The sequence below is a fragment of the Leopardus geoffroyi genome, chromosome A2, assembly GCF_018350155.1.
Source record: "Leopardus geoffroyi isolate Oge1 chromosome A2, O.geoffroyi_Oge1_pat1.0, whole genome shotgun sequence".
In the NCBI taxonomy this organism is placed as follows: Eukaryota; Metazoa; Chordata; class Mammalia; order Carnivora; family Felidae; genus Leopardus; species Leopardus geoffroyi.
The window spans coordinates 167,666,414-167,693,986 of record NC_059331.1 but is presented as its reverse complement, the minus strand read 5'-3'; the positions used below and the strand labels follow the sequence as shown (position 1 = coordinate 167,693,986).

Here is a 27,573-nt window from a genome sequence, read left to right as displayed (position 1 = left end):
GCAGGCTCTGTGCTGCCAGCAGAGAGCCTGATGGGGGGCCCAAACCATGAAACCAAGATTCGGACGTTCAACCACCTGAGCCACCGTGGCACCCCAGCCCTATCATGTTACCTTTCCTACTCATTATCCTTTCTTGTTGCCTCTTCTTGGAAATCTTTTTATACCCCCACATACATATCTACTGTGGTCTTTATAATTGCTGTGTGGTAATCACTGTACGGATGTAGTTGGGGGCAGACTCTAGCTGCTTACGATTCCTTCTCTCTCATAATCATCGCTATAGTGAACAAAGTCATTGATACATGTTAGCAAACATGTAGATCTGTAGGGTCAATTTCTAGGGGGCTCAAAGAGAACTTTCAGCCAGAAGTACATTCTTAGTTCTGCCAATGGCTTGTAAGAATGTCCATTTTCCTCTCATTGTCATCAATACTAGATAATTATCATAATTTCCAATTCTTGCTAATCTAGTAGGTAAAACAGATTTTTTTTCGTTTGAGTTTTCTTTAATTATGAGTAAGGTTGAACATCTTTTTTAAAAGTTGTTTTTTTTTTTTTTTTTTTTTACATAACTTATTTTTGAGAGACACAGAGAGAGCCCAAGTGGGGGAGGGACAGAGAGAGAAGGAGACACAGAATCCAAAGCAGGCTCCGGGCTCCGAGCTGTCAGCACAGAGTCTGACGCGGGGCTCGAACTCACAAACTGCGAGATCATGACCTGAGCTGAAGTTGGACGCTTAACCGACTGAGCCACCCAGGTGCCCCAATTTATTTTATTTTTAATTTTTATTATTTATTTATTATTATTTTTCATGTTTATTTATTTTTGAGAGAGAGAGACAGAGAGAGAGGGAGACACAGAACCCAAAACAGGCTCCAGGCTCTGGCCTGTCAGCACAGAGCCCTATGCAGGGCTCAAACTCACAAACCCCGAGATCACGACCTGAGTCGAAGTCAGGTGCTTAATCAGCTGAGCCACCCAGGTGCCTGATTACATGCTTTCTTGACTGGTTTCAGGTGAAGCATTTTTGGCATGAAAGTGCACAGGTCATGTTTTGTCCTGGCACACTCTGCGTACATTAGGAATACATAGCGTCCAGTTGTCTGGTTATCGGTAATTTCGTTTGTTGGGCTGAGATGTCTGTCAGACCTTTCCAGTGTAAAGCCTTCTCATGCTGTTTGTAAACTATATATGATCTTTGGGATGATACTTTGAGACTGTGTGGATATCTTATCCCTTGACAGTCTGTCTTTCACCCAGTAGTTTCTCGTAATTTATTGGTATGAGCTCTCCGCAGGCTATCACTTGTGTATGCAGCCGCATGGTCTGGATGCATCTATAGAATCCTGGGTAATGTGAAATTCAATAAAGTAGTTCAGTGATCTTTTGGATATCACTAAAACACATTGCATTTAAAATTATAGATTAAAATTGTAGATTAACACTTTATAGACCATGCTTATAGCTTAGCAAGTCAGCTTGAAAAACGTAGGAGAAAAATCATTAAATTGCAAGAGCCACTCAATAAGTGACTGAGAAGCGGTCTATGTAGAAAAGGACAGCCTCTGGGCTCCACCCACACAGACGTTCAAACATACAGCCGCCCCTTCTCTGCGATCTCGCTCTCCGGTTTGTTACGCATGGTCAACCGTGGTCCCGGAACAGATGCATCATCAGAGGTCAGTGGGCGCCCAGCACTACGTCCCATGTCACTCGCCTCCCTTCACCTTGTCACGTGGGCATTTCACCATCTCACATCATCACAAGAAAGGTGAATGCAGGACAGTAAGATATTTGAGAGAGTGACCCAGAGTCATATAACTTTTATCACAGGATATCATTATAATTGTTCTCTCAGTTATTGTTAATCTCTTACTGTGCCTCATTTATAAATTGAACTTTATCATAGGTATGTATGTATAGGAAAAAATGTGGTTTATATAGGGTTCGGTGCCATCTGTGGTTTCCAGCATCCCCCCGGGATCTTGGAATGCACCCCTCAGGGACAAGGGGGGACAACTGTTGTAAGGCATGTGCCTACATACGCAACCAGGAGCAGTGGCAGGGGGGTGTACCTACTACGAATACACCAGCTAACGGTAAATGCACATTTCATTTATTTAAAATGAGGTTTGGCAATCCTAAAATGTATATGGAACCGCAAGAGACCCCGAATAGCCAAAGCAATTTTGAAAAAGAAAAGCAAAGTTGGATGCACCGCAACCGTGTGACTTCAAGTGACATAACAAAGCTGTAGTCGTGACCACAGTCCGGGGCCGGTGCAGACGCAGACACACAGTCAGTGCGACGGAATGGAAAATCCAGACTGAGGAAAACCCACAATCATGAGGCCAATTAATCTTCAAGAAAAGAGGAAAGAATGTTCTATAGGAAAAAGACAGTTTCTTCAGCGAGTGGTGCTGGGAGAACTGGACAGCCACGTGCGAAAGAATGAAACGGGACCGCTTTCTTACACCATACACGAAAATAAATTCAAAATGGATTGAAAACCGGGGCACCGGCGGGGCTCAGTTGGTTGAGCATCCAACTTCAGCTCAGGTCATGAGCTCATGGTTTGTGAGTTTGAGCCCCGCACTGGGCTCTCTGCTGTCAGCACGGAGCCCGCTCTGGATCCTCTGCCCGCCACCCCCACCCCCACCCCGCTGCCCCCACCCTGCTCACGCTGTCTCTCTCAAAAATAAGTAACACATAACAAAAACAAAATGGATTAAAGACCTAAATATAAGACCTGAAACCATAAAAATCCTAGAGGAGAACATAGGCAGCAATGTCTCTGTCATCGGCCGTAGCGATATTTTTCTAGATATGTCTCCTGAGGCAAAGGAAACAAAAGCAAAAATAAACTATTGCGACTACATCAAAATAAAAAGTTTCTGCATGGCGAAAGAAACAGCAAAACTAGAAAACAACCTACAAATGGCAGAAGATATTTGCAAATGGCTTCTCTGATAAAGGGCTAGTGTCCAAAATATATGGAGAACTTACATAAGTCAACACCAAAAAACCCCGAATAATCCAATCAAAAGATGGCACAAGACGTGAACAGACATTTCTCCAAGGAAGACATGCTGATGGCCAACAGAAACAGAAGATGCTCATCATCACCGTCGGGGAAATGCAAACCGAAACTGCAGGGAGACATCACTTCGCCCCTGCCAGAATGGCTGAAATCAAACACACAAGAAACGGCAAGTGTTGGCGAGCGTGTGGAGAAACGGGAACCCTCTTGCGCTGCTGGTGGGAATGCAAACTGGTGCAGCCGCTCTGGAAAACAGTATGGAGGTTCCTCAAAAAGTTAAAAATAGAACCACCCCAGGACCCAGTAATTACACTACTGGCGATTTACCCAAAGAACACAAAAACACTAACTCAAAGGGATACACACACCCCTGTTGACTGCAGCATTATTTACAGTAGCCAAATTATGGAAGCGGCCCAAGTGTCCATCAACTAATGAATGGATAAAGAAGTGGTATATATACACAATAGAATATTACTCAGGCATAAAAAAATGTAATCTTGACATTTGCAACAACATGGATAGATCTAGAGAGTACAATGCTAAGCAAGTCAGTCAGAGAAAGACAAATACCATAGGACTTCACTCTTATGTGGAATCGAAGAAACAAAGCAAATGAGCAAAGGAAAAAAGAGAGACAGAGAGACAAACCAAGATACAGACTCTTAACTACAGAGAACACACTGATGGTCACCAAAGAGGAGGTGGGTGGGGGATAGGGAAACAGGTGATGGGGGATTAAGGATGCACTTGTGATGAGCACCGGGTGATGTGGTGTTGAATCATTACATTGTACACCTGGAACATATTACACTGTGTGTTAAAGAACTGGGATTAACATTTAAAAAAATAAAATGAGGCTCGGGTATAGATTTCAGTGTTTATGGCCAAATGGGATAAGGGAGTAGAATGAGGTAAGAAGAAATTACAGAGATTTAGGAAACTAGCAGAGAGACTGAGGATTACAGTCAGTAATAATAATAAAAAAAGACAGCTGAAAAAATGATCAAATGCCTAGTTGTGCAACAAATTGAGTCTAACATTAAATCAATACTTTTGGGGAAGAACGATCTGAATCACCGTGTGTGTCTTTACACGTGTGTCTGTGCATGGGTATGTAATTGTGTGTTTATGTGTGTGCGCGCGCACGTATTTGTGTGTAGGTATAGAATCGGTCGAGTCTCATGACTCTGCTTTGTGTGAAAAAGTGTAGCCTATATTTTCAAAAATGATTATAAGATGGCGTATGCAAATGAAAAATTTACACGCATAGGTAAAATGACTATCATGTGTAATTAAAATTTTCTAAGGGAAAAAAATCAATAATTTCTGATTCGAAAGCCATTATCACATTAGAATTACTAAGAATTACTGTCAGTAGAATTACTGTCAGTGTGCAGAGTAGAGAAAATAGCGGGCCGAGAACTCCGTTCGCGGACTTGAGAGTGAGTGACCCCTGGAGAGATGGCGGGTGTGAGGAAGGCGGAGGACGGCGCTGGGACAGCTAACTGGCCGGAAGACAGGTGTACCGCAGTGAGCAGCAGGCAGCCCATCATCTTGGTCGGTGGACAAGGACTTTTATTTTTTTTTATTTATTTATTTTTTTAATTTATTTTTTTTTCAACGTTTATTTATTTTTGGGACAGAGAGAGACAGAGCATGAACGGGGGAGGGGCAGAGAGAGAGAGGGAGACACAGAATCGGAAGCAGGCTCCAGGCTCTGAGCCATCAGCCCAGAGCCCGACGCGGGGCTCGAACTCACGGACCGCGAGATCGTGACCTGGCTGAAGTCGGACGCTTAACCGACTGCGCCACCCAGGCGCCCCATAAGGACTTTTAAAAACTAGATACAAAGCTCAGCGGAACGGAGAGCCGGAAGGGAGGTCAGCGCCCTCGGAGGAAAGGGTCACTTGTCCAAGACAAATGGAGGTGGCACATACTCTTCTTATGCAGTAACTTTGGGAGTTGCAGCCGATTGGCCGTCCCTCCCGTCCAGTAGATGGTGCTGAAGAACGCACGGCGTTTCTCGTGTCCACCCAGTACGCCGATGTGGGCAGGGGGCTTTCACCGGGACTGTCCCATTTCCCTAAATATGTTTTGCTCCTCAGTTCACGCTACAACGTGCATCGTTGACTCAGAAAATAGTTTTTTCTTGTATCGAATGGCGGATTCTCCCTCTACAGCCCCGCCCTCCCTCTGCCCACTTCCACTTGGGCAGCCAGCAGGGGCTGCTGTAGGCCCCGCTCATCCGCCACAGCCACCCTGCGCCTCTGTCCCCCGTGGGCCCGAGAGGACGCCTCCCGTGGGGCCAGGCAGCACTCGTGGTGCACCCCCCCCTCCCCCCCCCCCGGCGCTCAGGCTGCCCTTGCCCTACAAGCTCCTCCCTCCATCAGTGGTGCGGTCTTGTCTTCGAGATACAGGGTTTTAGGGTTATTTACTCACACGCTGCATTTGGTGTTGTCCTGCTCCTGAGCACAAATCAGCTGTGTTTTCTTGATTAAATCCGGGACATAATGCCATCACAGTCAGCCAAGGTCCCAATTTTCTTTTGCACACACCCGTAACTATGTCGCCTGGACCAACGACCTGAGTGATCGGAAAGGGCCCTGGGAACATCCAGCACCGTCCTGTTTGAGGGCCGAGCCTCAGTGCACTTACCTCCAGGACCCCTGTACAGTTCTGGGCGCTCTCAGAAGCCCCCCAGCCAGGGCGCAGATGAGGAAGGGGGGTTTACAAGATGCACAGAGACAGCACCTCGCCCGAGAAGGTCAGATTGGGAGTCGGGTAAAACCAGGAAGCACGTCGTGAACATCGGCCTCTTCCCCCAAAGCACAGGACTGAGGTCACTTATGCTTTACACACTGAAGGCGCGATAACGACGGGGAGAAGAGGGATCCCTCTATACGGTAAAGAGTAACTTTCTATCACTCATTCTTACAAATGGGAGTGCAGGCTAAAAAGAAACAAGTAAGTGTGGGAAAGATCTAAATAAATGCGTAAGGGAAACTTCCATACATAATGACTACAGGAAAGTGTGACTGTGAATTCTGTCTTAGAGATTTAAAGCTCACCTCATGTCAGAATGCCATAGTCTCATACAGGACACGCTAGCGAAAACAGTATGGACTATCAGGGTGCTTGGGAGGCTCAGGTGGTTAAGTGTCTGACTCTTGATGTCAGCTCAGGTCAGGACCTCACAGCTCGTGAGCTCGAGCCCCGAGTCAGGCTCCGCGCTGACCGCGCAGAGTCCGCTTGGGATTCTCTCTCTCCCTCTCCGCCCCTCCCCCACGCACACGTGCATGCTCTCCTGCCCTCTGTCTCTCAAAAATAAATAAACTTTAAAAAACATACGCTACCACTCAATCTGAAGCAGGTAACATAAAGATGAACTCAAACAACGGACATACACTGCCGAGCGCCTACTGTGTGCTAGGCCTCTGTCAACACAACTCCACTTGTTTGGGCCCCGCTGCAAGGTCGAGATTATCACTGTCCTGTTACACACGCCTGGAGCCACAAAGCGCATGAGGGCGGAGCTGGGGTGGGAGCGTGGGCTCAGCCGGCTCCTTCCACTGTGCGAAGTCTGTCCCTTCTGTTTGGCCTTCGATGATGGAAAATTGCTAAGCCAAAAAAGGTAAACGTAACCGATAAAAAAAAATAGGTTTAAAGGGCACCCAGGTGGCTCAGCTGGCTGAGCATCTGACTTCGGCTCATGTCACCATCTCACGGTTTGTCAGTTCGAGCCCCGAGTCGGGCTCTGTGCTGACGGCTCAGAGCCTGGAGCCTGCTTCGGATTCTGTGTCTCCCTCCCTCTGCGCCCCTCTCCTGTTCACGCTTTGTCTCTCTCTCAAAAATAAATAAACATTAAAAATTTTGAAAAAAAAAAAGGTTTAAAGAAAGGGTAGAAACTGCCGTCACTTATTTCTGAAACTCTCACATTTGGTGACTCTGGGAGGCCCTGGGAGGCCCCAGTAAAACGCAGCACTGCAGGGGGTGTGAGAAACTAAGCCTGTCTCCATTCCTTTATCCTGAGAGATTATTTAAGCGGGTGTCACGAAATGGCCAGACAAAAGTTGCTTTGAATTTAAACTTCTCCCAATTTTATGAATTTTATGGTTTCACTAGAAGAGAAGATCTGTCCCCCACTGTCTGGGTTGGAAGGTCAGTTTACGTTGACCGGGATTTTTAGCAGCATCTCAACCGTTTTTAAAAAGCCCGTGCAGGAACGAGCGTCGGGCGTCCCCAGCCTCTGCTGGTCTTCCTGCCCCCGCGGAGTCCCACCCGCGCGCACACACTCTGGGGGATCGAGGGCCTTCCCCTACCTTTCCTTCAAAGAATTTTCTCCTCAACTTGGCGTCCGTGGGCGGCACTGTCCTCCTCAGGTCTCGGTACCACTTCCTCACCACGTGTCCCCTCCAGGAGGCCTGGATCCTGGAACACAGGTGTTTGAAATGACTGACTCAGGACGGCTTCGCAGGCGACAGGCGTTTCAAAACCGGGCGAGACCGGGTGGGGTGGGGTGGGGTGGGGCCGCGGTCGAGGCGGGAGGCAACATCCCCGCGACCTTGAACGTGAATCGTCACGGCTGGGCTGCAGGACAGTGCGTCCCAGGGGGGCCGTGGGGCCCGCGGGCGCGGGGGACCCTTCCTACCTTGTCGCACACTTTACTTTGAACAGCCGCGCTCCGTCGTGAATCACTCTGGTTTGGTACTGGTTCTTTCTACAGAGGGGGCAGGTTTTTTTATTTGCGAATTTTTCAAAAGCCTGGAGGCATGCCTGAAGAAAAACATTGAACGTTTTATAAGTAATTACTTATAAATAACATTTTTACTTCTAGTGTAATTATAGCGCTCTTTTCTCTCATAATTATGAGACAGTCCAATTTAGATTAGAGCATAAAGGGAAGAAGTTTCATCAGATGTTAACACCTTCCTCATGAAACTTGTTCCAAAAGTGAAATTTTACAAGAATGTACATGCAGCTACATCAAAAACTCCTGCCAACAGCTCGCGTCAAGGGAGGTGACGGCTCGCGCGTGAGGCTACCGCAGTCGGGCCCGGGAAGCGGGCCGTCACTTTGATGTGCGCCACCAGGAGGAGTGCGTTATACGGACACTTGCGGGTCTCTCGTCGCAGAAGACTCGGGACTTTCAAAACAGGATGAACTGCACTGTAGCCTAAAGTCGTATTTCTAACTCTAAGCGGTGGTTACGGATAAGGCAAGCGGTTCTTTTCGGGAGACTTTAAAACGAGCGATCGCGACACGGGCAACGCACTGCGCACTTTACGAGGGAAGGAGGCGGGACTCACTCACTCTGTGAAACACATGGGAACATGAAAGCAGCACCTGTTTGCGAGAAGACAAAAATGTTTCAAGTTTAAACTGGTTTTCAAAGAGCAGCAGCATAAATGCATTAATTAAAAGAAAAATTCTGAATGCTTAAAAGGTAGGCTGTGTTGTTTCTTTGAAAAATTAAAAAAGCCGATTAATAACCTTGATATTTCTAATATTTAAAGTTGAGCACAGCACAGGTATATCATCTCGACGAGAAAAACTCCATTAACAACAATCTGAAACATCAGACACAGGATGACTGCTAGTAAGCCGTTAAAATGAGTGTGTTGAATACATTAGGAAATAGATGTGTTTCCTGGGCAGACCCTGGGAGGGAAGGGGGCTGGCGCGTGGGGAGGGAGGTGCCCAAGGAGGAGACGGGGGAGCGCGAACAAATGTCTTTGCCTAGGGCTTTGTTCAACCGACAGCAGCTTTGTTAATCCTAACACACTTCAGTTTAAACAGCAATGAATCCTACACACATACGAAACACTTGTTCTCTGAAATGCAGGGAAAGTGCGCTCACAAGAAAGCATCACCTCTCTGTGACCCAAATTCTCCACCGCATAGTGATATTCTGGGCTGTGGAATAAGGAAGAGGGTAGGTGGTTCTTCTGGAAGGAGAACCAGGGGGTGATACCAGGACACCAGCCCCAGTGAGCTGCGAGCACGCGCACGGAGGGAGCCCGGCGAGAGGGCCCGCGGCCCTGGCTTCTCCCAGAGAGGAGGAGGGGGGCGTCGAGGGGCTCAGCTCCCAGCAGCCTCTAACACTACTCCTGCTGTGAACACTTCCCCGGTTCCCCCCACCCCCTTCCTTCCCTCTACTCTTCCCCTCTTAAGTAGGAAGAATGGAAGAAATACCGGACTAGATAGAACCCACAAAGTTAAAAAACCTTGACTTGAAACTGACTGCCAATAAGCCTAAACTGGAAAACCTTAGTAACGCGGGTCCTCGTTAATTATCGCCATTAATCTAACAGCACCCTTTGGAGTGCTCGATTTTGCATTCTTTGTGGAATATCCGTCAGTGTTTCATCAGCAGATATTTGAGGATCTACGTTGAATAACACTGTACTTCTGTATATTTAAAATAAACTCTTTTTTAATGTTTATTTTGGGAAACAGAGCATAAGCTGGGGAGGGGGAGAGAGAGAGATTAAGAATCCCAAGCAGGCTCTGAGCTGCCAGCACAGAGCCTGATGTGGGGCTCGATCCCATGAACTGTGAGATCATGACCTGAGCCAAAATCAAGAATCAGATTTAACCGACCGAGCCACCCGGTTGCCCCTAAAATATACTTTTAAACGTCCATGAATATTTGTTATCGGCAAACGTTATCTGAGACAAAAGTAAATGACCAAGTGGTGGTCCATATGCTAGAAGTTGGGACTAGATTCCAGCTGACCTTGAACATACTTCCTGAGTCACGCTGGTGTGGGTCACTTGACTTGCTTGTGCCCTCATCTATTAAATGGGTACAATGCCTCCCTCTGGGACGCACAAGATAACTGAGGTCCTCTGAAATCATAAATGCTGGAGGAAATACCAGCTGTTGTTTGTGACTAAGGAAAACTCTGAACACAGAACAATAAACAAAGTAAACATGCAAAATGAACACAAGTGTCTGTAACTGTGACCAAACGAAATAAAGACCGAGTGAGAAATGTATAAAACCAAAATGGAAGAGATGGGCATGGTGCATCCCGTCCCTGCTCCCTCCAAGACACTTGGAATAAGCTGTCATTCTTCACACACCAGTCAGCCTCAGTATTTACAGCGTAATTAAAAAAGACGTTGCTGGGGCCGGAAAGACTAGTTGTGGTTCTAGTCACTCTTGCCCCACTAGAATACTAAATTATCCTAGATGCTAATTCTGTGGTTTAAGGGCTAAAATCTCTCCCAGATCCCCAGCTTTCATACAGGTAAGATGAGGTCTCGATAGAGAACTGGAATACAATAAGTACGTTTAAAATAACTTGTGAATTCAAATTAGTAAAGAACAAACGTTTTATGGCTGTGAACTAACTTGTTAACGATGAAACTCATTAAAACAAATTAAGTTTGAGAGTTATGTGCCAGGTAGTGAGGAAAGCCCGAGGTTCCCAGGCTACGAACTGAGAGCCTGCCCTGACTCTGCTGTATTTTCCAGCAAACCTGCACCTGCTCGGTAGGAAGCACGGGCAGTGCCCACAGGAAGGCACTGTAGGGCGGCTGTGAGCTTAAAACAAAACACCCGATGCTCGAGGGGGGAGCGCCCCTAAGTGTGAGGGGATCACAGGAGACTGGGCAGGCACCGTATGCACAGAAATCTCTATGACGCGCCTCGACTGCATATTGTCTATAAGATCAACCTTACTATGGTAAGCGTTGGTGAAGAAAGACATTAAAAGATTTTACTTAAACATTCTTATACAAATTCTTTGGAGATTCAAGTTTTTCTTTTTTTTTCTTCCTTCCTTCCTTCCTTCCTTCCTGCCTTCCTTCCTTCCTTTTTTCTCTTCTTTTTTTTTTTTTTTTTTTTTTTTTTTATGATTTCAGTTCACAAAACAACTTAAAATTCCCCTTTGCTCTCCTTCTTCCTGCGCTGCAGGCCTCCGCTCACCCTCTAGCTCGTTTCCGGCCAGGGGAACAGGAGCATTCCTTTTGTACAGACTTTGTGCTTGAGAATATCATTCAGTAAATAAACAAAAGTGTTTAATGAGAGTGTTTACCTCTTTCACACACACACTCTAATTAACGGAAGAGAAAATGTAAGTATTTGAGGTCACGTAGGCGGAAGAAATTGGCGAAATGAAGGCTGGGATCTTAAGCTCCAGCTTAGTCTAGGCCCCAAGCCTGCTTATCTGATTTTCCCCGCTACACACCTGGGGGCGAAGTTCAAATTCTTCTTTGCATATTGGGCACGGCTGCGTTGAGTCCCCTTGCATGATGGATCTTTGTTTCACTTTTTCCCATTCCTCTGACGATAGTGGCAATGGGGGAGGTTCAAACAGGCCCAACTTCTGAGCTGAAGTGAAAACAAGAGAAAATGAAGGTACGATACATCCAGAACATAGTACTCATAATTTAATGACATCGTTTTGCAAACAAATTTGAAAACAAAACATACGGCGTACTTTCTTCCACCATATGGGGAACACTGGTCTTCTATGGGTGCTAAAAGTCAATGGTAGGAACGCTTTTATTTGCAAAGAATTTCCCATACTTGTGTCATTTCCACAGTATTCTCCACGTAGGCAGGACTGCTATCCGGTTTTCAGGGAGAGAAGTTGAAGACTCTGACGTTTCCACATGTCTTGGCCAAAGGTTCTCACTTGTCGCCTATTTTAGGGTTCAGCCTTCAGTGTTGTCTTCTTCCGATTTAGCCCCCTTTTTGCCACCAGTGACCTTCACAGAATGAGTATCAACCAAGTTTATCCCTTGCTAAAGATTCTTATGAGGTAGAATTACTGTCAGGATGGACTGACCACCGAAGCGATACTCGACAGCCTGCACGTGTTCTCCTGGGTCAAGTGTGGAGCTCATGCCACAGTGGGAGTCAAGTGCCTCCCCGGGTGAGGGAGCAGGTGCGGCGCCCCCCGCGGGCTCTCTGCAGACAGACAGTGAGGTGTTGCAGCTGGAAACCAGAGTAGGAAGCTGTGCCAGGGACATCCTGAGCCCCAACAGAGCGCTCCAAAATGGGAACTTGTGTCGTGGAGACGTGAGCGTCAGCTGGAAGACAGGAAGGGGGAGTGAAGGCCAGCTGGCCGAGAGGAGGAGCTGAGGGGAAGCAGGGGTAGAACGCGGGAGGGCCAGCGTGGGAGGCCTGCGCCCACATAGACGGCCCAAGGCGTGGGCCCCCACGCACCTGCTCCCGGGAGGCTGCCAGTGGGGCACGTGCCCGGAGGAGTCGTGGCAGTCAGGGGTGGGTACAGGTGGGAGTGCAGGATGGGGCCAGCCCTTGGGGCACATGGAGGAGACCCCCGGCTGTGGGCCCTGCGCTCGCCCCGCACGGCAGTGATCCACATGGGAGCACGGTGATGGAAGGTTCCAGAAGGAGTGGCTCCACAAACTGTCCTTTAGTGTACTGAAAGAATATGCTTCTAAGAACTTTTTTGGGGGGATAATTTTGGGTCTTTTCCTACCAGTTATTAAGACATATTACAAAGCTCTTATTAATTAAACCAGTAAAATACTGGTCCAGAGACAGAAGCCCCCAAATCATAACCCTCCTCTCTCTCCTCTGTGTGACCGTGGGATCCTGGCACAGGAGGAAGGGGGGTGCTGCGGCTCAGCAAACAACAGGTAACCGTGTGCTGACATAAATGCTTCTGTCAACTGCTGTTCCCAGTACCTTGTGCAAAATAAACTGTGACGAGGTCGAAGTGGGAAAGGCAAAACTTTGAAGGTAAATAAAGAAAATGTGGAAAATCTTTGTCATCTCGGAATGGATAAGGATTCCTTAAATCCCCCAAAGCATAAACAATAGCAGAGAAAAGCCGATGGATTTAACAGTAATCAGAAGGAATATTTTATTCAATAAAAAATAACACATAAAATTAAAAGAGGTGCCAGGCCAGGAGCAGATCTTCTCAGTGGTAAATCAATGAGGGATTAATATGCAGAGTACATAAAGAACACCGCCAAATCAGCAAACGGAGACCTGACTGCAATACCAGGTAAAGGCAGTAATGAAACATATGATTTGGGCGCCTGGGTGGCTCAGTCTGTTGAGTGTCTGGCTCTTGATTTCAGCTCAGGTCATGATCTCACGGTTTGTGAGTTTGAGCCCTGAGTTGGTGTCCACACTGTCAGCATGGTGCCTGCCTCGGATTCTCTCTCTCTCTCTCTCTCTCTGCCCCTCCCCTGTTGGCACATGCACTCTCTCTCTCAAACTAAGTAAACTTAAAAAACAAAACAAAACATGATTCAACCTTATTAGTGATTAATGGGCAGAACAGTTAAAACTTTTTTTTGCAAATGTGAACAGCTCCTGAAAGAGTATGTCATTTCCTCTCCTCTTTAATCTCCCTTATTTTCCAAGTTGTGAAGTTCTTCCTGATGTCTAATTTAAATCTTTCCTGCTAAACTATGATGATCATCTACTTGATCAAATCCGTAAATTATAGACGCACAACGGAAGACAGTCACTAAGTTATTATATAACATCACACCAAGCCTCTGCATGTTCTCGAGCTACGCCGTCTCCTAGAACACGACCGGCACTGTTTGCGGTTCAGAGGACAGTGCCAGGTGTCCGCTGGGCACCGCTGTGGTGGCAGGCTCCCCTCCACGCTGTGCGGCCGCAGCCCCCAGGCTTCCCAGCACGCCTCCAGCCAGCACACGCGCGCGAGGGCTACACGCCCCCAGACAAACCTATTTTCCGTGCCCGGCATCGTTTAAAACTCTTCTCTATTTCTAAATTTACAGCCTAAAGTAATTTGAGACTTGCAAAATGTTGTACAACCAGTATAAAGAATCCTCATGTGCCTTTTACCCAGTTTCCCCAAATGTTAATATTTTACATAACCCTAGTTCGATGATCAAAATGAGGGAATTCATGTTGATCTAGCAGGTGCCACGGATCTCGTTCTTGTCTCACTGAAGTCCCCTTTTTGTCCCAGATCACACACTGCAGTCTGCTGTCCTATCCCCTGCGTCCCCTCTCATCTGGGACGGTTTCTCTGTCTTCGTTTGCTCTCCTTGACACTTTTGAAGAGAGGCCCGAACTGTAGAATGTCCGTCACTTTGGGTGTGTCTGAAGTGTCCTCATGATTAAATTCACATGTGCGTTTTGGCAACGGCACTTTCTCAGAGCAGGGGGTTGGGGCGCGTGCTGTCAGCGTGGGGCCCTATGGTGACGGCGCTTGGATCACTTGGTCAGGGTGCTGCTGGCACAGTGTCACCAACACGAGGCTGCGGTGTCTCCCTCTGTGGTGAGTGGACACTCTGTGAGGCTGTGAGTACATCCTGCGTCTCAACATGGTCTCCCACCGGCCTCAGCATCTGCTGATGCTTGTTCTTACTGTGCCGTTGGCCAGACGGTGATTTTTGGCCCCTGTCTATAGATGTATTCTCGTTCTCCTGTGAGAGTGCCTGATTTCCGCCAGTGTGGACCAGTGGATAGTTATCGTATTCTACTATTTTTACTTATTCGTCTTTATTTTCTTGCCCAGATCGTCCCCGTAATTTTTAAACCTTAGTACGTACATATATTTCTGTAAGATTATAAATGAGAATGATTTCTGTTCCAGAAAAAAAAAAATTACACTATTAATCTCAACTAGATTCATTAGCTCTAATAAGCCAAAGTATGAGTGATGAGATGAACTTACCTAAAGTTAAGGGTGGTGGTTTTGGATCAAGAACATACTCTCTTTCTGGATCTTCCACTTTCGGGCCTGGTACCGTTGTTTTAAGCCCAGTATCTGTTACTGCTTTTGTATTTCTTTTTAGAGGCTTGGATCTGGTGTCTCTCTGTTGTGCCTTTGTCTTGGAAGGATCAGCTATTGAAAGATTTCGAAGCTGAAGGTCATGTAAAATGTGATCTTGTAAAGCAACTGCAGTGACTGCTAAGTTACCTTGTTTAGATGAATGACCCTAAAAAGTAGGAAAAAAGCCTTACATGCAGAACGTTATGTAATACATCATTTGGAAGAAAACTTAGGCTTTACTCCTCAGCCCTGGCAGCACACTAGACCAAAGTTAATAGTAAACAGTGCTTGACCCATGTCACCTAGGTGCAGGGAAGCCCGGTGTCCCCATTTGTGTTGGCGATACAGTAATATCGTTTAATTACTGAGGTCTTAAATATGAATTAATTCGTCATGACCTATAAAAGCTGCGCATGCCTGAACACATTCTGTTTCACTACAGTAAAATTAGACTCAAGGCAAATCTGGCTTCTGTAATATGAAAGAGACTCTTGCATTTAAGTACGTGCTTTTTTGGTGAAAACTTAGACGAAAACTGCACAGCTATGGGATGCTTTAGTGGGGACTAAGGGGACAGTTCCTCATTGGAGCGAGGTCTTGCAACTATATTTTTATACTTTCAGATGGCTGAATTAAAATGTATTCAGGAGTAAAACAGTGTTTGTTTACACGCAGGATTGCATACCTTACGTGGTAGCATGCTGAGTCCGGAGAGGTGCCGCTCGGCCCTGTCGGTTCGATCGCCGCGTCACATCCCTTGAATTCTCCCACCGCAGAGACAAAAGCAACAGAAAGTCAGAGTTAGAGTGTACGTAAACATCTCTTCTGAAGTTTATGGGGAAGGTATGTTTGGGAGTCTGACTGATCCGCGGATGTCTGCCAGAGCGCAGCACTGAGCCACGCACCGTGATTCTAGAGAGACTCACACCAGTCACGACCCACTGAGCCCTGTCCTCAAATCTCCAGCTAGTGGGAGGGAGCATATGAACATAAACGAGAACAATCCGTTACTCGATACACTATTGTACGTAAACACAACAACATTTCAGACTGACGAGATCAGAGAGTAGTAAGTGAAGTATCTCTTTAAGAGGACATTTAAGCTGGGGGTTGAAGGACAGAGAAGAGGGAAATGAGCACACTTAACACCCCGGGATCAGGAGGAGACAAGGCACCGGGGAACTCGGCCTGTGTTTATTATTTACCGGGGAAAGGGAACCACGAATATCCTGGAATTCAAGGGGAGTCCTGTGACCTCAGTCTGTCCAGAACATAGAGATACAGAATACGGGGAACAAACCTGCTGCTGGGCAAGATACTATATCTGAATTGTAGTGTCCTCACCTTAAAAACAGGCGCAATGCTGCACTCCTTGCAGGGTTATTTTTAGGATTAAATGAGACCCACCACCCTGCAAAGTGTCTAAAGGGCCCTTTCATGCAGAAGATACTCTGTAAGTGGTTATTCTTGCTCCAATTCCCTTTGAAACCGGTGGAAGAATCTGAATTGGCCCTTTTAGTTTTAGTTTTTAGGCAAGGGTCCAGCTTCTGAAGACAAGGGTCCAAAATCCACAGGAATGGAGAGAAACAGTAGTTATTAAAGTCATCTAGGAAAGGGGGCCTAATTTTAAGACTAGAAAGCAAGAAATCCAAAATATGTATCTAAGGATCAACACCTGCATTAAATTAGTCGAGAAGAATAAAGTTGCTGTCGAGTGGAAAGTGAGGACACGGGAAACAAAGCTGTGATGTTTCCGAGGCTCAGTGGGGGCTAAGACGCTTCGGAAACTAGAAGGCAGTTTCTGTGCTCGCTTTCCAATCTGGCCTCAAGGCAGGCATGCAAGAAGTTCCTTCCTCCCTCCCTACTTTCTTTCTTTTTAAATGTTTATTTTTTGGGGGGGGGAGGGGCAGAGAGAGGGAGAGAGGCTCTGAGCTGTCAGCTCCGAGCCCAACGTGGGGCTCAAACACAGGAACTACGAGATCAGGGCCTGAGCCAAAGTCGAATGCTTAACCGACTGGGCCACCCAGGCCACCCCCAAGCAGGAAGTTTCTATCCAGCCTTTTCGTCCGGACAGTGTAAGCCGCAGTAATGGCACAAGGGATTTGAAATGCTGTAGATCCCTTCCAGAATCTTCTTCTTTCACAACACCTGTACCCTGGCAGAACATAATTTATATCATACTAACAGCCCTTTAATTATCACAGCTAGCTATCTACAGCCTACAGTTTTATCTCACGTGCCTGTACCGTAAGCCACTATGATTCACGTCAAGGTAAGAGCTTCTGAAAAGCGTGTACCTTCTCCGCCCCACAGTATCATGAACTTTCCGAGTTAAGGACAATATCATTGGCGGATAGTAAATATCATCAGATATCTAGTCCCACTCCATTTTATAAAGGAGAAAACAAATCCAGAGATCAGGGGCTCCTTCGAGATTACGTAATTAATTAGTCTGCAACAATGGGAGAGGTAGAAACTTGATCCTTGCCCAGCTTTAAGAGCCAAAATTAACGAGAACATTCTTTCTTGGTAAACTCCACCATTAACAACTAGTTAGAAGTGTTAGGGCTTGGTCGCAAAAATCTCCACGGTGGTGCCAGTGTCTACGCGACCTCAAGCTTATCGATAAGCATGCTAATGGGAAGCACGCACACGAGAGAAGGCAGCCGGACACGCTGCCTCGCTGTTTGGTAGCTGGTGGCCCCCTCGTTCGTGCGACGTGGGGACACGGCGCCGAGGGGGGGCAGCAGCGCGCAGACGCGCAGGCTACCGGTGCAGGTGCTCCGTAACAACTTCGCCCTACCTGTGGGCTCGGCTCCCGCTCAGTGACGGGCAGTGTCACCGCTCTCACACACCGGCCGGAGGTTAGGCCCTCCCAACAACGGTCACGATTAAGTAGGCCGCGCGGGGGACCGAGGGCCTGCGCTGCCCGACGGGGTCCCCGCGGCCGCGCTCCCGCCCCGCGCCGGTGGCACCCGCCCCCAGAACCGACCTCCGCGCCGCTCGCCGTTGCCCAGCAACCGCGGCCGCGGCCGCCGCGCCCCGGCGCGCATGCTCAACGGCCCCGCCCCGCCCCGCGCACAGCGCCGAGTTCGGCGTGCCGGCGGCGGCTCTGCCACGCCGCGCGTGCTCGCCGGCCCGGCCCCACTCACGGCCACAGCACGCATGCTCGCGGGCTCGGCCCCGCGCACGGCACAGACGTCTCAGTCGCCGGCGCGGCGCTCCCACGCCGCGCGTGCTCGCCGGCCCCGCCCCGCGCATGGCCACACCGCGCATGCTCGCCGGGCCGCGCTCCTCCCGCGGCGCGCTCGTCAGGGCCCTGGTTGGTGCTCCCCCTCCCCCGTCCCCCGCCCTCCTGAGCCCCGGGCGGCTGCTTCCCCGAGCTGCCGGCACCGTGGTTTTCTGCACGTTCCACAGTTCAGCCATCGTTGCGCAGAGGACTGTCCTGTGCGCCGAGTTCCATTGGCGTCCGCCCTTGCGCGCGTGCACCTGCCGGCCCGACTGCGTCTCCCGCTGCTGCCGGGTGGCGCCCGCCGCCCGCGCCCTCGCCGCGCTCCCCGGGCCGGGTCCCGCGCCCCCTGCGGCCCGGCGGGCGCGGGCCGGCTCTCCGGCGGTGCTCTTGTCCGTGCCTGTGGCTGCTCCGTGGGCTCGGCTGAGCGTCCTCCCCGGTGGGCTGCGCTCTCCTTCCTCCGGGACCTGGAGGGCTCTGGCCAAGTTCGATCCGATGCCCGACGTGAATTTTGTAGGCGGGGTGCCGGCCGTTCACGCTCCGAGAAGTGACTTCGAGCGCCGCGCGTGCGGCGCTGGGCTGCCTCGCGGAGGGCAGAGTGTCGGGCGCTTCTTCGGGGCCCTCGGGCCGGGGTCGGTGCCCAGCGGGGCAGCCCCTCCCGGGCTCCCGGGGGCCTCCTGCGGGGCGCAGTTGTGTCCTCGCGCCGCTCCAGTTGTGGCCTGGACACCTCCGCTCGCTTTGTTTCCCTTTTCTTAACGATGACAGTCGAGTGCCCGAAAACCGTCGTTGGTTACATTTTGTCTGATCTTTTACTTGTTGGAGGTAAGACCTTAAATCGGGTCCCTAAACCTCCGTCACGGCCAGAAGCACAAATTAGGACAAGTTTGTCTTTTTTTTTTTTTTTTTAATTGACAGTGACTCAGTTATTTAAACTTATGTTTGTACTTTTATTGAAATAAGGTTCAGTTCAGAGTACACAGAAAACATACAAAATGCAAATAGTCCTGTTTTGTTGTTTATTTTGAGAGTGAGTGCGCGCGTGGGGGAGGAGCAGAGAGAGAATCCCAAGCAGGCTCTGCCAGAGCGCAGGCCGGGCTTGAACTCAGAAACCCTGAGGTCATGACCCCAGCCGAAACCGGGTCCCACCAGGCTCCACAACTGAGCCACCCAGGCGCCCCCTCCCCTTTTTTTACTTCCCTGAAAGTAGGTCTAAAGAAGTTACCAAGTTGATTAGAAATCGACCAGGAAAGGCCTTAAAAGTTAAAATGTTTGCTGCAACTTTGGAATAAATAGTATTCTGGCTGTGAAACAAGGTAATTTGAAGCTCCACTTCAGATCATTGTGTTCTTCGTGGAATTAAATTTTCTAAGCTGGCCACTCCTGTTTGGAAGTTTTAAAAAATAGCCTAAGGAGAAGCTAAAATTTCTTGAGAAGCCAAATTAGATTCATAGTTGATCTTCCTAATCTTTCACATAGTAGTTTCAACTTTTCCAACAAATATTGTCACCTTGAGTTATGTTGCATTGGGGATGGGTCTAGAAGACGAGTAGGGGTCTCTCTGCAGTCCTGAGAGTTTTTCATCCTGTGAATGAGTGATGGGACCTGTGGAGGACAGCGTGGGAAAGCTTTGGGTTTAGATAGGTACACCCGAGGTCAAGTCTAGACGTAGCTTTTAGGTGTCTGAACGTGACAGGTTACTTCATTTTCCCAAACGGGTCCTTTCTACATAAAGGGGACCTTTGTTCTTCTCTCCTCAGCGTCCGCTGGCCCTTCTCCGCCAGCACTGGGGACTCTTCAGTCCCGGGACAGACTGTACCGTATGACCAGCCTGAACTAGTCAGAAAATCAGTGTCCCGGCCACAGCGACGTAGCTGGGACAGGCATATGACCTAGCGAGGACGGTCAGATGGACTCCGTATTTTTGTAGGAGCTACCAGAAAGTTCTTTTAATTCTTCTTACGTAGAAACCAGAGAAGACCTGTCATCGGGTGAGAGCTACCGCTGCGGGGCCAGTCCGTGAACCTCAGAGAAGGATCACATGGGAAACCGCAGAGATCTGGACAGAGTCCCAGCCCTGGCGACGTAGTTTACGCCCGGAAGCCAGCCCTAGTCAGTGTTCTCGCTTACCTGAGTAAATAGGTTTCCTTTATGCTTCAGCCAGTTCGGGTCCGGTTTTCCGTTACTTGTAACGGGAACAATTTGAATGATGACTACGAGTACTGTTAGCCACTTTATGCCCGTGGCTAGATTCCAAAACGTCTTACGTATAGGAGCTGCTTGGGACAGTGGCTGCCACTCTCCGTATCCATTTTAAGGTGTCTTTCTTGAACTCCATAAAGTTTTAAGAAAAATCCCCATTAAAAAGTATCTCCCTCCATCCAAGTGTTTAAAATCTCACAACAGCCTTACTACCCTCGGGTTTTCCACCCAAAAGAAATTGGTCTTTTTTTTTATGTTTATTTATTTTTGACAGAGACAGAGCATGAGCGGGGAAGGGGCAGAGAGAGGGAGACACAGAATCAGAAGCAGGCTCCAGGCTCTGGGCTGTCAGCACAGAGCCCGACGCAGGGCTCGAACTCACAGACCGTGAGATCGTGACCTGAGCCGAAGTCAGACGTTCAACCGACTGAGCCACCCAGGCGCCCCAAGAAATTGGTCTTCTTGTTAGCTACGCAGAATACTTTTCTGCAGGCTTTTGTTTGGAAATTTAACCTTGTAATTATTACTTTGTAATTCCTGACAAAAATCACAGCTGACCTGGCTGATGTTTGAAGAAGATGCTGTGGGGAGCGCGTTCCTTATCCCTCCTCCAGGTAGCGAGTTCTGTGCTTGGAAAGAAATGATACCGCCCGAGTGCGACGTTCTCGGATGGGGCTAAGTAACACGCATAAACAACCCGTCTCACTCCTGAAAGGTGCTCTCAGTGATTTCTATTTTAATGTTCTGGCTTTAATTTTTTTTCATTCGATTACAGATGGGCCTAGGATACTGCACGTAGGCAGAGCGCACGCTTGCGTCTTCTAAGAACCTGGTTGAGCCCCTCTCCATGGCGCTGTTCGGTGCCCTCTGCAAGGGCACTCGCATGACTAATTTATTCTCGAGTTTCTCAAGCATGAACCGAGTGTTCTGGGAGTAGCGTGAAGAGAGAGGACTGTGGAAGACGAGCGACGGCTGGGGGTGTACGTGGACGGGCAGATGTGCTTCGTTGCTGTGCTTAGTCCCGCAGGGGAGGATGTGGATGCGCCTGCGGTGCACGAGCTCTGCCTCTGCTCTGCCTAAAACCAAGCTGCCGTGTGTGGCACCGTATTGAAGGGATGTGTGCATAAACACTGGGACGAGAAGGGTGACGGTGCCCGCACGCCTCACAGGAGGGGTCCAGGGATGGGAGGCTAGTCACGTGGGAAACGTTTCTATGGAGGGGAATCCAATATTGCCTCTTGTCCGTGGAGGAGACGATGCCGAGAAAGCGTCGACACTCTGGAATGGCAGCTGGAGTTTGTGTGCTGCTTGGGGGTGAGGTTTTGCCACGATCACCCTAGAGACAAGTCCTGGACAGTGATGCTGGGAACCTGTGGATCTCGGGTACGTCCTGCCCACGGGGTTTGAGTTTGCCCGTCTGCGTGGCCTCCACCAGACCCCTACGTGCATGGGAATGGTTTGGCTGCCTCGACACCCTCCTTCTCTCCTATTTAATATCTCGGTACTCTCCAGCTTCTCCTTTGTCATCTACAAAATGCTCTTTATCCTACACGATGCATGTTCCGTGCCTGCCTCTGTTCACGCAGTCCTTGACGCTGAAAATATCCGTAAGGAGCCGAAGCCAATGGCACTGGGTCCGTCTTCCTCCTTAATAGAACTTTCAGTGTTGAAAGCATCACCGAAAACAGGTGTCCTTCCGTTTGTTTCTCGTAATCTTTAGTATTGCCTTTAGCTTTCTAGCCCTTCTAGATTTATTACTGATCTCTGGTTTTAATCTTGCTTCTGCCCAGCTACTTCCCTTTTTCAAATAACTCAAAATCCTTGTCTGTATTTTGTGACACGTGAGGTCCAGCAGTTGTTGGGAGATCTGTTGTCTCTCCTTGTCCCACAGCAGCGGTCACTGTAGAGATCCAGTGATGTACTGCTGGGAATTTCTAAAGTATTTTCTCTCCTAGAGATTATACTAGACTTTTGTTTTACGTTTGGTAAAGAAAGAAAAAAGAGCCGTAGGCGAGGTGCTTTAACTCCTGTGGCAAAATGCAGGCATGTACTTTTATATCTGTGACCAGAGGCAAAATGATTGCATCATTCCTGTTCACATTACCATAGTGGTAAAGTAACACTGATGAAAATACTCGTGCCCCGGAGAAATGGGGAGGAATCATCTTACTTCGGTTCCTTGTCTGTAAAGTCGTGGGTATAACAGAAGAGCTCTGTTAAAAACTTGTTTTCTGAATAGAAGGTGGAGCACGTTCGTGCTTTATTGTGGAATCCAGGATATTTGGAAGCAATTTATCACTTTGGCAAAGAGCGGTGTCCTGTTATGATCTAAGGATGGACGTGATAAAGATACTCATGCTAAAAAATGCTGTGACCACAATGTGCCAGACATTGAAAAAATCTTGTCAAAAGCAATTAGTACATATTCATTGTATTAAAGGAGTTTGATTGGGTAATGTGACCCCGTTTCAGACATTTGTGAATTTTCTGCCCTAACTGAAGGTTTTGGAAGCCGTGTAAAAGCATTAGCAATGCCAGGTTCCTAGTACAGTCCCTGTGGTCCCCTGGGAAATCCACGTGTGCCAGTCTGCAGCCACCGCAGGTAAAGAACTGTTTCTCTAAACATGGAATTGGTTTATGCTGTTATGTTTAATACAGAGAAGGCTGCTCACTGATTAAATCAAGGTGAGGTGTGCTTTTTTTTTTTTTATTAATAGTTTTTATCTGGTAACATTTACTGACAAATTGAGCAGATCGTATGGAGAGTTCCCATTCCACAAGTTCAGCATTGCCCCAATGCCAAGACGACATAAAGATATAAGAAAAGAAGATTACAAACCAATATCCTCATGAACATGGATCCAGATTTCTTAATAAGATATTACAAATAGGAGTCAACAAGGTATAAAAAGAATTATGTGCCGTGACCAAGTGGGACTTATCTCAGATATGCAAGACTTAGTCAACATTCAAAAATCAATTAAGGTAACCCATCACGTCGACAGGTTAAAGAAGAAGATTCACATGACCACATCAATAGGTGGAGAAAAAGCATTTGAGAAAATTCAATACTTATTCTCAATAAAAACTCTCAGTGGGGCGCCTAGATGGCGCAGTCGGTTAAGCCTCCGACTTCAGCCAGGTCACGATCTCGCGGTCTGGGAGTTCGAGCCCCGCGTCAGGCTCTGGGCTGATGGCTCAGAGCCTGGAGCCTGTTTCCGATTCTGTGTCTCCCTCTCTCTCTGCCCCTCCCCTGTTCATGCTCTGTCTCTCTCTGTCCCAAAAATAAATAAACGTTGAAAAAAAAAATTTAAAAAAAAAAAAAAAAGAAAGAAAATCTGGCAAATTTAGGCCAGGTAGTGATTTTATTTTTGTTTATTTATTGTTAAAACATTTTATTTATTGAGCGATCGATTGATCCATCTACAGGTCAACCTTACCCCCGGCATGCCCCAAGGTCAAGAGGTGCACGTTGTGCCAACTGAACCAGCCAAGCGCCCCCGTCCAGGTAATGATTTCGGAAGAGAGATCGGCAGGGAGGATGGACGGGAGGTTTGCAGGCTGAGGGTGGAGAGAGGCTCCTGGAACACGGTGAAGAGCTCCCTGAATCACTGTGACAAAAGACCATGCTTTTGCTGAAGTCAGAATGGAAGCGAATGTCACACTTGGATCTGGCGCTGTTTATTAATATTAATTATAGTCATATTTTATGATGCCTGCACGTGGCTCGTGCTTGTGTGTCTGTCGTGGCTTGTACCGACACTCACCACTCCCCACTCCCTTCCTGTCGCGGAAGCGAAGAAAGACCGGTCAGGTGGGGACACACAGTACTTATTCAGAGCTCGCTCTAGCCGCGGTCAGCGCCACCACTTGTATTCGCAGGCGCTGGGCGGCAGGCAGGGCGTGGGGAAGGTTCGAGTGCGCCCTGGCCGCGCGGGGAAGCTGGGATGGACTGACCAGAGGGGAGGCGTCACGGGTGGCCGGTGTGGGGCACATGCGGCTTTCTCTGGCTTGTCCTGAGTTGGACGTAGGGGCTGCGGTCGCCGGCCAGGTCCCGACCATTTGAGGCCAGTTGCCGCGGATGCTGGTTTGGCTTTCTGGGCTGCAGGTGGTGGGCGATGTCCCTCGCCAGGCGTGGTCTGGCAGTGGTCCATTTGTGACCTCGGCGGCTCCTTGCTGTGTCTCAGCGCCTTCCCACCCGAGCTCAGTGGTTTCTGACGGTAGGATTCGCCTGACTCACAAGGAAGCCTGCCTGCGGGTTGGCACTTCCCGCCGGCTGGGCTTCACGTGAGGGCTATTTTGGTGTCAGCTGGGATCACTGCCTGGATGTACAGGCAATTTCCTGAAGAAGAAACCAGAAAGAGCTGTCGCTCCCATGGAATTGGCAGGCTGTTGGCTAGCGTGGGCTGGTTAGGGCAACCGAGGCAGCCCAGCCACACGCCCCGGGCTTTCCATCCTGCGGGGGGGCCGGCCCGGGCACGTTCTTCGGGGCGATGGCAAAGCGCGAGGGGCCGAGCCCCAGCGCGCAAGCCCGCTCCAAGCCTTTGCTTGTGTGTCCGCTAACGTGCTTCTAGGCACAGCAAGTCACGTGGAGGAGGCCACGATGAGGGCGGGGTACCGCAGGGTCGCCGGGCAAGACGCGTGCAGAGGGAGAAGCGAGGGGCCGAGCCGGCGCCGCGATCTCTTTGTGCCGCTGGGCCTGGCTTGGCCGCGTGATTTACTGTGTCCAGGCAGGTGAAGTTGTTGGACATAAGAAAACAGGGTCACCGATGGCCGGTCATCGTTTCTGCACGTGAAACGTGGCGTTCCTACTTTCAAAATGAGATCTTCGTCCACACGTCTAGAATTTGTTCACTCATAGAGCGGATATCTGAGCTGAGGCCGTGAAACTACTTCTCTGATGCTCACCTATCTGTGTGTTTTCTCACAGGCAAAGGTAATCTGGAAGCAAATGTTTCTGTGGACACTCGAGGGCTGTTTCCACCACTGCCGAAACCCTCTGGGAGTTTCCACGGTGAAGTGGCCATTCGTTTCTTCCTGATTTGTGCTCAGTTTCTTAGTTATGAGTCTGTAGGTAGCAACGGTCTTGCGGACTGGTTATACTTCTTATTCATATTCAATCTATTATAATAACTGTCACTGGCTTTTTATGACCCTCAAATGCGTATCTTTAAGTACAGCAGGTGTGTGATTTTATAACGTATCATCACGCTTTGTGCGCACAGCGATGCAAACAGTTGAATCCTGAAAGGGTCCAGCTGCCTCCGTTGTGAGTGTCCTATTGTGAGCACCTTGAAATGCTTTCTTACTCTTAAAATACTTATTCATGTAGGGAATAAACACCGCACTATAACAAGTGTCACGCTAAGAACTGTTACTGAGCTTAAACTTCTTTAGCAGGAAAAGGCGTACTTCTGTGCAAGCATAAACACAAAAAGGAATTGTTAAAGAAAGGAATAATACGTACAAATTAACTCTCTCTTTCTCTAAAATCGTTCTATTTTATTATAATCCTCTCAGTGGTTTGGTTTAGGAGTATTTCACGTGTATTTTAACTAATGTCCCCTTCCGTGTTATTTTCAACGGAACCGATTTAGGAAGGCTGGTGGCCATGTCCTTAAATTCATGTTTGGCATGTTTGTTTATCAAACTAATATTGGTTAGATGCCCATCTTATGAAAGAATGATGCCAAGAACTAGAGAGGCAAGCGGTGAGATCAGGTAAGAGCCCTGCCCTCAGGGAGATGTTCTTTTGGAAGGAGAATGATACAAAGGCCTGGGATCCAGGTGGAAAGAGCTGGAGAAGAATGGGTAAGTGCGGTACGGGGGTGGGGGGGCGCTCTGGGGGTGCGGGCGTGGGAGAGGGCAGGCATGTGGGGACAGAGCAGACGCAGGCCTGCCAAGTGTGGGAGAAAGTGCCCGTGAGGATGATGAACTCGAGCAGGTGGAGAAGACCCACCCTGGACCCGGGAAGGCAGGTCTGCCTGAGGAAGGGTGTGTGTTGGGGGAGGGGATCGGGCTTGTAACGGGCCCCTGAAGCCCCCCGGGGAGGTGGGGGCAGGAACTGCTGTCCTGCAGGTTGATTGCTGAGGGTGGAGAGCAAGCCAGTGGTCAGCCAGTGCAGGGAGCACCCGACCAGGTCTGCGCTGAGACGGTGGGGTCCCTGCAAAAGAGGGGAGTCTGGAGCTCGGGAGAACTTTCCAGAAGGCCATGGAGCAGGGTTAGGGAAGGGGCGGCAGGAGGGGTGGAGCCCAGGATTAGGTCCAGGGTGGGGAGTAGGGGAAAGAGCTCTGCTGTATGGAGACTCATGAGAAAATACTTCCTTGTGGAAAGAAGAAAGCTTTAGATTTCAAACTGAAAGTTGTTTTTTTTTTTCCCCCATAGGACTTTCTACGATAACCCTTGAAAAAGATGTCTAGGGCCATGAACCATAGGCATCAATGAGCAAATCCAGTTGAGAACATTGAGTTTTTGCTCAGGAGTAATGAGCTTTTACCCCGAGACCTGGGTTCGTGCTACCACAGCTCGGACCTGCCCTCCCGCCGCTTAGGCGCCATCCCGCAGGGAAAGTGCTTGTAGCGGTCATGCAGCGGTTGACAGCTGCCCTATTTTTGTTCTGCGGTCATCAGTTGCTGCCCAGATGGCACACGTTGTGTTTCCTAATTTTTCTGGGTCGCTGTAGGAGATAAGGGTTAGTGACGGTTTGGAATGTTGGATGGTTAGCTCAGTTTTGGATTTATCCATTGTTAGTTTCTGGCGGGATATCCGAACCCAAAGAAATGTTTTTTAAGTAAATCAAAAACATAATTCTTACAGAATCAAAAATAATTTTGCGTGTTTTCTTACTTAACGATGGTCCCTGCGCACAGTTCGGCACCCCGTCATAGGAGGCACCCGATGAGTATTTGCTGAATTCATCATTTTCCCTGGTGGAATACCCATGTGTGTCATCAAAGTGCTCAATAAGGACCAAGTAGGAGGGCTTTTCTCTTTGATTCAGGAAGGATTTTGAAATAAAGGATCAGTGTGCCAATTCCTAAGCCATCATAGTAACTCCTACGTTTATTAGAGGACAGTGTTCTCACCCTGTGAGTGCAGCGAAGCGTGGGTTTTAGAAGTAAAAAGACTGGTTCGAATCCAGGCCGGATCACTCGCTGGAGGTGTGTGACCTTGGGCAAGTTATCATCTATCTTCTGTGTGCCTTATGTCCCTCGTGTGCAAGACGGAGCGGGAGTATCTGACTGACAGGACTTGGGCAGGGACCCAACGGGGTAGCGTCCATAATGCCCTTCCCCAGTGCCCAGGAGGTAGCACGTGCGCAGGGGGCCATGGGAGTCTTCCCGGTGAGGGGTGGTTA

General features: G+C 48.7%; 2 protein-coding genes across 13 annotated transcripts in view; one reads left to right on the top strand and one right to left on the bottom strand.

Moving 5' to 3' along the window:
• The window catches only part of LMBR1 (limb development membrane protein 1), a 199,813-nt gene extending 189,042 nt beyond the window's left edge, over positions 1-10,771 (top strand). The window contains exon 16 of the mRNA XM_045496304.1: positions 10,525-10,771. Coding sequence (XP_045352260.1) covers positions 10,525-10,592 — 68 coding nt within the window. The 3' untranslated portion in view covers positions 10,593-10,771. The remainder of the gene's footprint in view (positions 1-10,524) is intronic.
• RNF32 (ring finger protein 32) overlaps positions 1-17,764 on the bottom strand; it is a 51,639-nt gene extending 33,875 nt beyond the window's left edge. For 2 of the 12 annotated variants that reach the window (XM_045496314.1, XM_045496311.1), the window contains exons 1-7: positions 17,592-17,749; positions 15,474-15,558; positions 14,690-14,954; positions 11,240-11,382; positions 8,355-8,387; positions 7,693-7,817; positions 7,364-7,472 (exon numbers count right to left, since the gene is read on the bottom strand). In XM_045496314.1, the coding sequence (XP_045352270.1) occupies positions 7,364-7,472; positions 7,693-7,817; positions 8,355-8,387; positions 11,240-11,382; positions 14,690-14,954; positions 15,474-15,488 (690 nt within the window). In that variant the 5' untranslated portion in view covers positions 15,489-15,558; positions 17,592-17,749. Of the gene's footprint in view, positions 1-2,951; positions 3,187-5,483; positions 5,628-6,406; positions 6,662-7,363; positions 7,473-7,692; positions 7,818-8,354; positions 8,388-9,780; positions 9,909-11,239; positions 11,383-14,689; positions 14,955-15,473; positions 15,559-17,591 lie in introns of those variants that run through there. The other 10 variants (XM_045496312.1, XM_045496315.1, XM_045496310.1 and 7 more) reach the window with 9 other exon arrangements.
• Positions 17,765-27,573: the final 9,809 nt, after the last annotated feature.